This window comes from Gnatocerus cornutus, chromosome 2 (genome assembly GCF_029298725.1).
Source record: "Gnatocerus cornutus isolate USDA-ARS CGAHR chromosome 2, icGnaCorn1.1, whole genome shotgun sequence".
NCBI lineage: Eukaryota > Metazoa > Arthropoda > Insecta > Coleoptera > Tenebrionidae > Gnatocerus > Gnatocerus cornutus.
In genome coordinates, this window is record NC_142234.1 from 2739940 (window position 1) to 2752974 (window position 13035).

General features: G+C 28.6%; 1 protein-coding gene across 6 annotated transcripts in view; it reads left to right on the forward strand.

Annotated features, from left to right (window-relative positions):
- The window catches only part of Nhe2 (Na[+]/H[+] hydrogen exchanger 2), an 85381-nt gene that overhangs the window by 44044 nt on the left and 28302 nt on the right, over nt 1–13035 (forward strand). For 4 of the 6 annotated variants that reach the window (XM_088050429.1, XM_088050430.1, XM_088050431.1 and 1 more), the window contains exons 7-9: nt 816–1052; nt 1343–1481; nt 1527–1673. In XM_088050429.1, the coding sequence (XP_087906555.1) occupies nt 816–1052; nt 1343–1481; nt 1527–1673 (523 nt within the window). Of the gene's footprint in view, nt 1–815; nt 1053–1342; nt 1674–13035 lie in introns of all 6 variants that reach the window. The other 2 variants (XM_088050428.1, XM_088050432.1) reach the window with 1 other exon arrangement.

Here is a 13035-nt window from a genome sequence, read left to right on the forward strand (position 1 = left end):
AAATTTCAAAATTATTAGTTTGTACTCTTAAAATTAATTTTTTCATTATTTTTATTTATTAAATTTTGTAATCGTATTTAAATAATAGCAGGATTCACAATATCAAATAGTGCGTTAAATATTAAAGAAAAATTTACCCAATAATGTGTCAGTATTAAAAAATGAGAAAAAAAATGCAATTGCATTCTTAACAATAATTGAGAAAATTCGAAACAGTCTTAAAGAATTACGAGTTAGAATTGAACTATGTGCTAAAACAGGTAATGGGTCAATCAAATAGTGCAATTCGGTTTGAGTTAAGGAACAAATTTCATTCCTTTGACACTTTTTGCAAATTTAAAAATAAAAAAGTTCTTCGTTATTTTTTGTTTTTTCGATTTTAAGAACACAGCTTCATAATATTAAAGTTCTAATTAAAGATTTATTTATTTTAAATTAAGCAAAAAATATTATTCCTTTGTCATTTTTTTGTAAAATGAAAAACATTTTCTTCTTGTGAACTCAATCCGGGGACATACTGTAGATGGCGCCACTTTTGAGTCAAAATAAACGCTCAAATTCAAAAAAAATATGTCAATTAACCTAAAAACTTGTCATTTTTGACATTTCTAAAGTTCTAGACTTAAAGCATTTGAGTCAAAATAAGCGCTAAAATTCAAAAAAAATATGTAAATTAACCTAACAACTTGTAATTTTTGACATGTCTGCAACTCCAGACCTGACAGATAGATGGCGCCACTTTTGAGTCAAAATAAGCGCTAAAATTCAAAAAAAAATATGTAAATTAATCTAAAAACTTGTAATTTTTTTCTTAGGTTTAAGCGATTTGATAACCAATTCATACGGCCTTATTTACTACGAAATCATCAAGGAGCTGAACCGAAAATCTTGGAAACTTACTCGAAACTAGCCATGAGGGACGCTATGGAATATATGCGTAGGAATGCCTCGACCATAGGTAACATTTCTGGTACTGAAAGCATGTCGGCTATTTTCAAGAATTATACGGCGGGCAACCTCAACGGCAGGTGCGCCACCACATTACTAACCTGGTAAACTAACAGCACTGACCACTTAATAGATAGAGTTAAAAATGTTCATTTTATAACAGTACTCGCTGTAGTCAGTGCTTTTATGCCTTTTGTTTGTTGTGTTTATTTGTTCTTGCAAAGGTGAGTTTAGCAAACTAAATCTAAAATTAGACTAGAGTTTGGTGGAGGCGCGGGTATACCAGGCCAATTCGAAGACGATCTCTCTTTTAATTCTAGTAGTCTTGCTTAGTGGTTGCTTTTGGTGTTCGCTGCTTTCGTCTTTCCAAAACTCATTGCTCCCATTTTTACAGCTCCAGTTTTAGCCATCTAGATACAAGCACCTGGAACATTGACATGCAAGAGTTGGAGTACAACCCTTCGAAGAAAGACCTCACAGACGCCAAGATCCATCATCTCTTGGCCGAAGAACTCGTCAAACCGTCCCGAAGGGTAAGAACTTTCCACGTGTTGTCAAAAAATAAGCGCTCTTTTCAGCATCGGAGATTGAGCTACAGTCGACATGCTGTCAACGACCGCGATCTTACCACACAACAAGTCAATTACCGCATGCACTTCAACATGCGGCGGCTGGTCGCTGACAAGAAGCATCACCATAAGCGACACAGCAAGAAGATGAACAAAGTAAGTAGCGGAAAATGTCATGTCAGGGTGCAGCAAAAGACATGAAGATCTTAATTTGTGAATGCGCACTATGTTTATTTACATAGCCGTGAATTCATGAACGCCGATTTTGGCAATCATAATAACCAATTGCCAAGTTTGCTTACATTTGTAATTTAAATTGCTGAAATCTCATGATTTTGTTGCTTTCTTGAGTGGAAAATTTGACTTTTTCGAAAAAAAAAAATCATGATTAAAACTATATCTTCTGCCCTTTTTTTGAGCAAACGTGCGTTATTGGGGCTCATTTTACGCAGAACATTGCTCAGATTCCAAATCCGGGCTCAAAAACTACGGTCGACAACAAATAATTGAGTTTCAGTTCCGAAATTTTTAATGCTCATTATTTTTGAAACTACGACAAATAATACCAACTCCAGCGTAAATACATATAACGTGTATAAATAACGTAAAATTGTAAATAACATTGTAAAGCAAAACATACAAATTTAAAAAAAATATATTTGTAAGAAATACTAAAAATTTTCGACATCCTCTTCCAAAATTCGTAATTTTGGTAATTTTAATTCTACAGCGACGAAATTTTAAGATATTACTACTTTTTAGTAGTGTTTACTATAATAAATTGCAAAATTTTAAAGCAAAAAACACACATTTTATAAATTTTTGTTTGTAAGAAATATCAAAAATTTTTGAAATCCGCCACTAAAAGTTCTATTTTTGGGAATTTTAGAGCTACAGTTATGAAATTTGGAGAAGTTACTACTTTTGAGAAGTGTATTAATTCTACTAAATTGTAACATTGTAGAGCAAAAGACACGAATTTTAGAAATTTTTATGTGTAAGAAATACCAAAAATGTTTGAAATTTTTCACCAAAATTCGTAATTTTGGTAATTTTAGTTCTACAGAGACGAAATTTGGTGATATTATTACTTTTTAGTAGTGTATTCAATCTAATAAATTGCAAAATTTTAAAGCAAAAAACACACATTTTATAAATTTTTGTTTGTAAGAAATATCAAATTTTTGAGATCCGCCACTAACATTTGTAGTTTTGGTAATTTTAGAGCTACAGCGACGAAATTTGGGGATGTTACTCCTTTTTACTAGTGTATTCACTCTAATAAATTGCAAAATTGTAAAAGCAAAAAACACAAATTTTAGAAATTTTTGTTTTTAAGAAATATCAAAAATTTTTGAGATCCGCCACTAAAATTTGTAGTTTCGATTTGGAGAAGTTACTACTTCTTAGAAGTGTATTTACTCTAATAAATTGCAAAATTTTAAAGCAAAAAACACTGATTTTAGAAATTTTTGTTTGTAAGAAATATCAAAAATTTTTGAAATCCGCCACTAAAAGTTCTATTTTTGGGAATTTTAGAGCTACAGTTATGAAATTTGGAGAAGTTACTACTTTTGAGAAGTGTATTAATTCTACTAAATTGTAACATTGTAGAGCAAAAAACACAAATTTTAGAAATTTTTATGTGTAAGAAATACCAAAAATGTTTGAAATTCTTCACCAAAATTCGTAATTTTGGTAATTTTAGTTCTACAGAGACGAAATTTGGTGATATTATTACTTTTTAGTAGTGTATTCACTCTAATAAATTGCAAAATTGTAAAAGCAAAAAACACACATTTTAGAAATTTTTGTTTTTAAGAAATATCAAAAATTTTTGAGATCCGCCACTAAAATTTGTAGTTTCGATTTGGAGAAGTTACTACTTTTTAGAAGTGTATTCACTCTAATAAATTGCAAAATTTTAAAGCAAAAAACACTGATTTTAGAAATTTTTGTTTGTAAGAAATATCAAAAATTTTTGAAATCCGCCACTAAAAGTTCTATTTTTGGGAATTTTAGAGCTACAGTTATGAAATTTGGAGAAGTTACTACTTTTGAGAAGTGTATTAATTCTACTAAATTGTAACATTGTAGAGCAAAAGACACGAATTTTAGAAATTTTTATGTGTAAGAAATACCAAAAATGTTTGAAATTCTTCACCAAAATTCGTAATTTTGGTAATTTTAGTTCTACAGAGACGAAATTTGGTGATATTATTACTTTTTAGTAGTGTATTCACTCTAATAAATTGCAAAATTGTAAAAGCAAAAAACACACATTTTAGAAATTTTTGTTTTTAAGAAATATCAAAAATTTTTGAGATCCGCCACTAAAATTTGTAGTTTCGATTTGGAGAAGTTACTACTTTTTAGAAGTGTATTCACTCTAATAAATTGCAAAATTTTAAAGCAAAAAACACTGATTTTAGAAATTTTTGTTTGTAAGAAATATCAAAAATTTTTGAAATCCGCCACTAAAAGTTCTATTTTTGGGAATTTTAGAGCTACAGTTATGAAATTTGGAGAAGTTACTACTTTTGAGAAGTGTATTAATTCTACTAAATTGTAACATTGTAGAGCAAAAAACACAAATTTTAGAAATTTTTATGTGTAAGAAATACCAAAAATGTTTGAAATTCTTCACCAAAATTCGTAATTTTGGTAATTTTAGTTCTACAGAGACGAAATTTGGTGATATTATTACTTTTTAGTAGTGTATTCACTCTAATAAATTGCAAAATTTTAAAGCAAAAAACACACATTTTAGAAATTTTTGTTTTTGAGAAATATCAAAAATTTTTGAGATCCGCCACTAAAATTTGTAGTTTCGATTTGGAGTAGTTACTACTTTTTAGAAGTGTATTCACTCTAATAAATTGCAAAATTTTAAAGCAAAAAACACACATTTTAGAAATTTTTGTTTTTAAGAAATATCAAAAATTTTTGAGATCCGCCACTAAAATTTGTAGTTTCGATTTGAAGAAGTTACTACTTTTTAGAAGTGTATTCACTCTAATAAATTGCAAAATTTTAAAGCAAAAAACACACATTTTATAAATTTTTGTTTGTAAGAAATATCAAAAATTTTTGAAATTCGCCACTAAAAGTTCTATTTTTGGGAATTTTAGAGCTACAGTTATGAAATTTGGAGAAGTTACTACTTTTGAGAAGTGTATTAATTCTACTAAATTGTAACATTGTAAAGCAAAAGACACAAATTTTAGAAATTTTTATGTGTAAGAAATACCAAAAATGTTTGAAATTCTTCACCAAAATTCGTAATTTTGGTAATTTTAGTTCTACAGAGACGAAATTTGGTGATATTATTACTTTTTAGTAGTGTATTCACTCTAATAAATTGCAAAATTGTAAAAGCAAAAAACACACATTTTAGAAATTTTTGTTTTTAAGAAATATCAAAAATTTTTGAGATCCGCCACTAAAATTTGTAGTTTCGATTTGGAGAAGTTACTACTTTTTAGAAGTGTATTCACTCTAATAAATTGCAAAATTTTAAAGCAAAAAACACTGATTTTAGAAATTTTTGTTTGTAAGAAATATCAAAAATTTTTGAAATCCGCCACTAAAAGTTCTATTTTTGGGAATTTTAGAGCTACAGTTATGAAATTTGGAGAAGTTACTACTTTTGAGAAGTGTATTAATTCTACTAAATTGTAACATTGTAGAGCAAAAGACACGAATTTTAGAAATTTTTATGTGTAAGAAATACCAAAAATGTTTGAAATTCTTCACCAAAATTCGTAATTTTGGTAATTTTAGTTCTACAGAGACGAAATTTGGTGATATTATTACTTTTTAGTAGTGTATTCACTCTAATAAATTGCAAAATTGTAAAAGCAAAAAACACACATTTTAGAAATTTTTGTTTTTAAGAAATATCAAAAATTTTTGAGATCCGCCACTAAAATTTGTAGTTTCGATTTGGAGAAGTTACTACTTTTTAGAAGTGTATTCACTCTAATAAATTGCAAAATTTTAAAGCAAAAAACACTGATTTTAGAAATTTTTGTTTGTAAGAAATATCAAAAATTTTTGAAATCCGCCACTAAAAGTTCTATTTTTGGGAATTTTAGAGCTACAGTTATGAAATTTGGAGAAGTTACTACTTTTGAGAAGTGTATTAATTCTACTAAATTGTAACATTGTAGAGCAAAAGACACGAATTTTAGAAATTTTTATGTGTAAGAAATACCAAAAATGTTTGAAATTCTTCACCAAAATTCGTAATTTTGGTAATTTTAGTTCTACAGAGACGAAATTTGGTGATATTATTACTTTTTAGTAGTGTATTCACTCTAATAAATTGCAAAATTTTAAAGCAAAAAACACACATTTTAGAAATTTTTGTTTTTGAGAAATATCAAAAATTTTTGAGATCCGCCACTAAAATTTGTAGTTTCGATTTGGAGAAGTTACTACTTCTTAGAAGTGTATTTACTCTAATAAATTGCAAAATTTTAAACCAAAAAACACTGATTTTAGAAATTTTTGTTTGTAAGAAATATCAAAAATTTTTGAAATCCGCCACTAAAAGTTCTATTTTTGGGAATTTTAGAGCTACAGTTATGAAATTTGGAGAAGTTACTACTTTTGAGAAGTGTATTATTTCTACTAAATTGTAACATTGTAGAGCAAAAGACACAAATTTTAGAAATTTTTATGTGTAAGAAATACCAAAAATGTTTGAAATTCTTCACCAAAATTCGTAATTTTGGTAATTTTAGTTCTACAGAGACGAAATTTGGTGATATTATTACTTTTTAGTAGTGTATTCAATCTAATAAATTGCAAAATTTTAAAGCAAAAAACACACATTTTAGAAATTTTTGTTTGTAAGAAATATCAAATTTTTGAGATCCGCCACTAACATTTGTAGTTTTGGTAATTTTAGAGCTACAGCGACGAAATTTAGGGATGTTACTCCTTTTTACTAGCGTATTCACTCTAATAAATTGCAAAATTGTAAAGCAAAAAACACACATTTTAGAAATTTTTGTTTTTAAGAAATATCAAAAATTTTTGAGATCCGCCACTAAAATTTGTAGTTTCGATTTGGAGAAGTTACTACTTTTTAGAAGTGTATTCACTCTAATAAATTGCAAAATTTTAAAGCAAAAAACACTGATTTTAGAAATTTTTGTTTGTAAGAAATATCAAAAATTTTTGAAATCCGCCACTAAAAGTTCTATTTTTGGGAATTTTAGACCTACAGTTATGAAATTTGGAGAAGTTACTACTTTTTTTAATTCTACTAAATTGTAACATTGTAGAGCAAAAGACACAAATTTTAGAAATTTTTATGTGTAAGAAATACCAAAAATGTTTGAAATTCTTCACCAAAATTCGTAATTTTGGTAATTTTAGTTCTACAGAGACGAAATTTGGTGATATTATTACTTTTTAGTAGTGTATTCACTCTAATAAATTGCAAAATTTTAAAGCAAAAAACACACATTTTAGAAATTTTTGTTTTTGAGAAATATCAAAAATTTTTGAGATCCGCCACTAAAATTTGTAGTTTCGATTTGGAGTAGTTACTACTTTTTAGAAGTGTATTTACTCTAATAAATTGCAAAATTTTAAAGCAAAAAACACTGATTTTAGAAATTTTTGTTTGTAAGAAATATCAAAAATTTTTGAAATCCGCCACTAAAAGTTCTATTTTTGGGAATTTTAGAGCTACAGTTATGAAATTTGGAGAAGTTACTACTTTTGAGAAGTGTATTAATTCTACTAAATTGTAACATTGTAGAGCAAAAAACACAAATTTTAGAAATTTTTATGTGTAAGAAATACCAAAAATGTTTGAAATTCTTCACCAAAATTCGTAATTTTGGTAATTTTAGTTCTACAGAGACGAAATTTGGTGATATTATTACTTTTTAGTAGTGTATTCACTCTAATAAATTGCAAAATTTTAAAGCAAAAAACACACATTTTAGAAATTTTTGTTTTTGAGAAATATCAAAAATTTTTGAGATCCGCCACTAAAATTTGTAGTTTCGATTTGGAGTAGTTACTACTTTTTAGAAGTGTATTCACTCTAATAAATTGCAAAATTTTAAAGCAAAAAACACACATTTTAGAAATTTTTGTTTTTAAGAAATATCAAAAATTTTTGAGATCCGCCACTAAAATTTGTAGTTTCGATTTGGAGAAGTTACTACTTTTTAGAAGTGTATTCACTCTAATAAATTGCAAAATTTTAAAGCAAAAAACACTGATTTTAGAAATTTTTGTTTGTAAGAAATATCAAAAATTTTTGAAATCCGCCACTAAAAGTTCTATTTTTGGGAATTTTAGACCTACAGTTATGAAATTTGGAGAAGTTACTACTTTTTTTAATTCTACTAAATTGTAACATTGTAGAGCAAAAGACACAAATTTTAGAAATTTTTATGTGTAAGAAATACCAAAAATGTTTGAAATTCTTCACCAAAATTCGTAATTTTGGTAATTTTAGTTCTACAGAGACGAAATTTGGTGATATTATTACTTTTTAGTAGTGTATTCACTCTAATAAATTGCAAAATTTTAAAGCAAAAAACACACATTTTAGAAATTTTTGTTTTTGAGAAATATCAAAAATTTTTGAGATCCGCCACTAAAATTTGTAGTTTCGATTTGGAGTAGTTACTACTTTTTAGAAGTGTATTTACTCTAATAAATTGCAAAATTTTAAAGCAAAAAACACTGATTTTAGAAATTTTTGTTTGTAAGAAATATCAAAAATTTTTGAAATCCGCCACTAAAAGTTCTATTTTTGGGAATTTTAGAGCTACAGTTATGAAATTTGGAGAAGTTACTACTTTTGAGAAGTGTATTAATTCTACTAAATTGTAACATTGTAGAGCAAAAAACACAAATTTTAGAAATTTTTATGTGTAAGAAATACCAAAAATGTTTGAAATTCTTCACCAAAATTCGTAATTTTGGTAATTTTAGTTCTACAGAGACGAAATTTGGTGATATTATTACTTTTTAGTAGTGTATTCACTCTAATAAATTGCAAAATTTTAAAGCAAAAAACACACATTTTAGAAATTTTTGTTTTTGAGAAATATCAAAAATTTTTGAGATCCGCCACTAAAATTTGTAGTTTCGATTTGGAGTAGTTACTACTTTTTAGAAGTGTATTCACTCTAATAAATTGCAAAATTTTAAAGCAAAAAACACACATTTTAGAAATTTTTGTTTTTAAGAAATATCAAAAATTTTTGAGATCCGCCACTAAAATTTGTAGTTTCGATTTGAAGAAGTTACTACTTTTTAGAAGTGTATTCACTCTAATAAATTGCAAAATTTTAAAGCAAAAAACACACATTTTATAAATTTTTGTTTGTAAGAAATATCAAAAATTTTTGAAATTCGCCACTAAAAGTTCTATTTTTGGGAATTTTAGAGCTACAGTTATGAAATTTGGAGAAGTTACTACTTTTGAGAAGTGTATTAATTCTACTAAATTGTAACATTGTAAAGCAAAAGACACAAATTTTAGAAATTTTTATGTGTAAGAAATACCAAAAATGTTTGAAATTCTTCACCAAAATTCGTAATTTTGGTAATTTTAGTTCTACAGAGACGAAATTTGGTGATATTATTACTTTTTAGTAGTGTATTCACTCTAATAAATTGCAAAATTGTAAAAGCAAAAAACACACATTTTAGAAATTTTTGTTTTTAAGAAATATCAAAAATTTTTGAGATCCGCCACTAAAATTTGTAGTTTCGATTTGAAGAAGTTACTACTTTTTAGAAGTGTATTCACTCTAATAAATTGCAAAATTTTAAAGCAAAAAACACTGATTTTAGAAATTTTTGTTTGTAAGAAATATCAAAAATTTTTGAAATCCGCCACTAAAAGTTCTATTTTTGGGAATTTTAGAGCTACAGTTATGAAATTTGGAGAAGTTACTACTTTTGAGAAGTGTATTAATTCTACTAAATTGTAACATTGTAGAGCAAAAGACACAAATTTTAGAAATTTTTATGTGTAAGAAATACCAAAAATGTTTGAAATTCTTCACCAAAATTCGTAATTTTGGTAATTTTAGTTCTACAGAGAGGAAATTTGGTGATATTATTACTTTTTTTATTTACTTTTTTTTAGTGTATTCACTCTAATAAATTGCAAAATTGTAAAAGAAAAAACACACATTTTAGAAATTTTGATTTGTAAAGAAATACCAAAAAATTTCGAAATCTTACACCAAAATTCATAATTTTAGTGATTTTAGTGCCATAGTTAGGAAATTTGGAGAAATTACTACTTTTGATTAGTGTATTAACTGTACCAAATTGCAACATTGTAGAGCAAAAGACACACATTTTAGAAAACATTCATGTGTAAGAAATACCAAAAATTCTCTCAAACAAAATTTGATGGTCGATTATTTCGCAAAAAAAAAATCCGACTCAATGAACAAAATTTTTCGTTTTTGACCGCCACTCGACCTACCGATCTGAGATCTAGCCAGTTGATACGTCTCGAATTGCTCTTTCGATTGATTTTAACTCAAAGGTATTTAACGCGCCTTTTCGTCCCGAAAAAATTCCTTGAAAATCACCCAAAAAAGATTGAAAACAGTTTTTGGTCAAATGTCTCGTATATTTGTGACGCAAACTTAAGCTATTGGTGCTCATTTCACCGAACTGTACAGAATCTAAAACTGTACGAATTTTTAGCACAAGTACGTCAACAAGTAACTGAGTTATGGCCGATTAAAGTTTTGGGCAGTCGAAAAAAAAATGACCAAAATTATTTCGATTTCTCGCTTATTTTTGGAGGAAATTTGCGTTATTGGCGCTAATTGTACGCAGATTCCAAACCCGAGTTCAAAATTCACGTTCAACAAGCAGCTAAATTTATGAATCCACGGCTGTGTAAAAAAACATAGTGCGCATTTACAAATTAAGGTAGGTATGTAAAACAACATTAAAACGAAATTTTACAAACGAGCTCATTTCTTTTGCTACCGACTGTACTACAGAAGGATCAATTTAATTACTTATCTACACGGCTGGCACTGCAAACGTCTGTTTGAACTTGAGGTTTAAATGTCAAATAAGTGACATATCTTAAGAGGAGGCGACCCAAAATATGACCTTCAGAATCCACCAGATTCTGGCAGCTGTCAACCACCATCGATACCCCTTAGGCTAGATTGTAAACGTCCAGATATAATTTATGGCAGTTTTGGTCGGCCAAGTGCAGGTAGTAAGAATTTGTCCTCAAATATTGTATTTTTACCCGACCTGATGGTTTCAGACCATTCGTTATTATAAGTTATTACGAAAGAAAATTTTGAACTTTTTCGCGCCAAAATTACGGCGCCAAATTTAAAATTCAACTTTTAATTTTCTTTAAATTTTGGTTCCAAAATTGATTCTGCAGATGCGAAGTAACTGGTAGGCAATACCAAAAACGGTACCTTAACGAAAATAGAAAAAAAAAAAAGTAAAAATGTAAATGTAAAAAATCTAATTTTGTTTTTGTTAAAAAGTGGAAGTGCTTCAACATGTAGATATTTCTAAGAAATTTGAATATCTTGAATTACACACATCCGTATTTAATTAGCAAATTTCACTACTAAAAAACTTCATTTTCCTTCTTAAATTAATTAGACTATTTTTTGAATTTTTAGAAATTTCCTGAAGGTAAATTAAATCTTCAAAGTATTTGAAAGATTAATTTAATTAAATTATTGTGTTAACCGGTCCATACTTACATAAGTGATATTTTAATTAATTATACTTATTCAAATGAATGGTCTCTTGCATACTGTAAATCCAGTTGACATACACCTAGTAAATTTTATGGCCACATTATGAGAGGACCGGGCAGTACTAATCCTTGCGGTTGGGGACCATAAATGAGTACGAAATGAGTCCGGGCCTGTTCAACCATCGGTCAACCCTCTACCTAGAAATTTGTAGGCTGCAGTTTACAACACCCAGTTTTATTGCTATGGGTGGTTTGACTTAAGCCATAAAATGTTTACTAGGTATATGTCAACTGAGGTTACTATATTTAAAAAGAATTGAAGAAAGGTCTGGTCTACTTGCAAGGGGCGACCGCCATAAATGAACAATAGATTAAGTTTACAGTTTGTGGTCAACTTCTAATAGCTGTGGTCACAAATTACCAAAATTCAGACAAAATTTCAATCAAGAATTTAAAAATTGCCTCATTTAGTTATAAATAAATAGCTCATTTAGTTATAAATAAATTAGAACGCTGTTTTTGCATATCAATTCACAATTTGGAAATCTAGACATTTTCCGGAGTCGATTTTTAATTTTTCTTTTACTTACGGGTGTACTGGAAATTTGGGTTGCTGAGAACAAACATCAAATTAATTTTTAGGTGAATAAACATCTTTTTTAAAATTTTGCCCCGGATAATGTCTAGAAAATATTTTGGACATTCCATTCGTTTTTATTTTATATCGATATCTTTCATAGTAACGAAGATATCGTAGTTTGAAATTGCAATTGCAAGACGGGTCGCCTCCTCTTAAGGGATGTCGGACATTAAGACATACGTTCACAGAGTAACAGCCAACTACAAAGTGTTTATAAATGTATCTAGCATCAAGGGGGGCTTTGGAATTCCTGTCATGCGCTATTTTGCCGCTTTGTTTTCATAGTGAATATAACTATGTTCACAATTATTTCAAATGTCACTTACGTCTACGACTTTTGTGAGAAAAATTTTAGATTTTGCAAGCTTCAAACCACAACTTGAACAGTTTGTTTTCAAAACTAACTTTGTTCAATGATTGAGGTTAACTACAAATGTCAGTTGAAAAATCTAAACCCACATTAGTAACGGGCGGCACATTTATTTGACATTTCATAACCACCCTTGATGCTAGAAACATTTATAAACACCTTCAAAAAAAAGGTTGAAAGTAAACGGTGATTCTTATTAATATTAATCAAAGGGTGCGTTGACATCTTTTAGACTTGTGTTTTTTATAGCATAACGATAAGACAAGCTCATAAAAAGGGTTTTTCTCCAAACGTAACAAAAAGTCACTATTTTTTAGGTGTTTTTAGACAGTCAAGTAGGCAAAGGCTCGATGACATGGAAACACTTTGTCTGCCTAGGCAGAAAAAGTACTTTTTGTGCCGGCTACTATTTGAGACTTACATTTTGTATGGCACTTGCACGATCTTAACTTTGAAACTGTTTGAAACCAATATTTTTCACAGTAAATGTCATCAATGACAGCTACATGCACAGCCGTCCATGTTTTTAGTTCAATTTGCGTTCACTCATTGTCGGTCGTGGAACTGAACTTAACGCTACTGCAATTTAATTGCTCGACGAAAAGTACCACTTTTCTGCCGTGTAACAAAATCTACTATTATGTGTCTTGTAACGACCACAATCCGCAAATCTAACACTTGCACCTGACTTGACAGATGACAGATCAGTGACAGCGAAGTTTGAGCCCATTGGCGTATCATCTGGCAATATTTCGCGGTA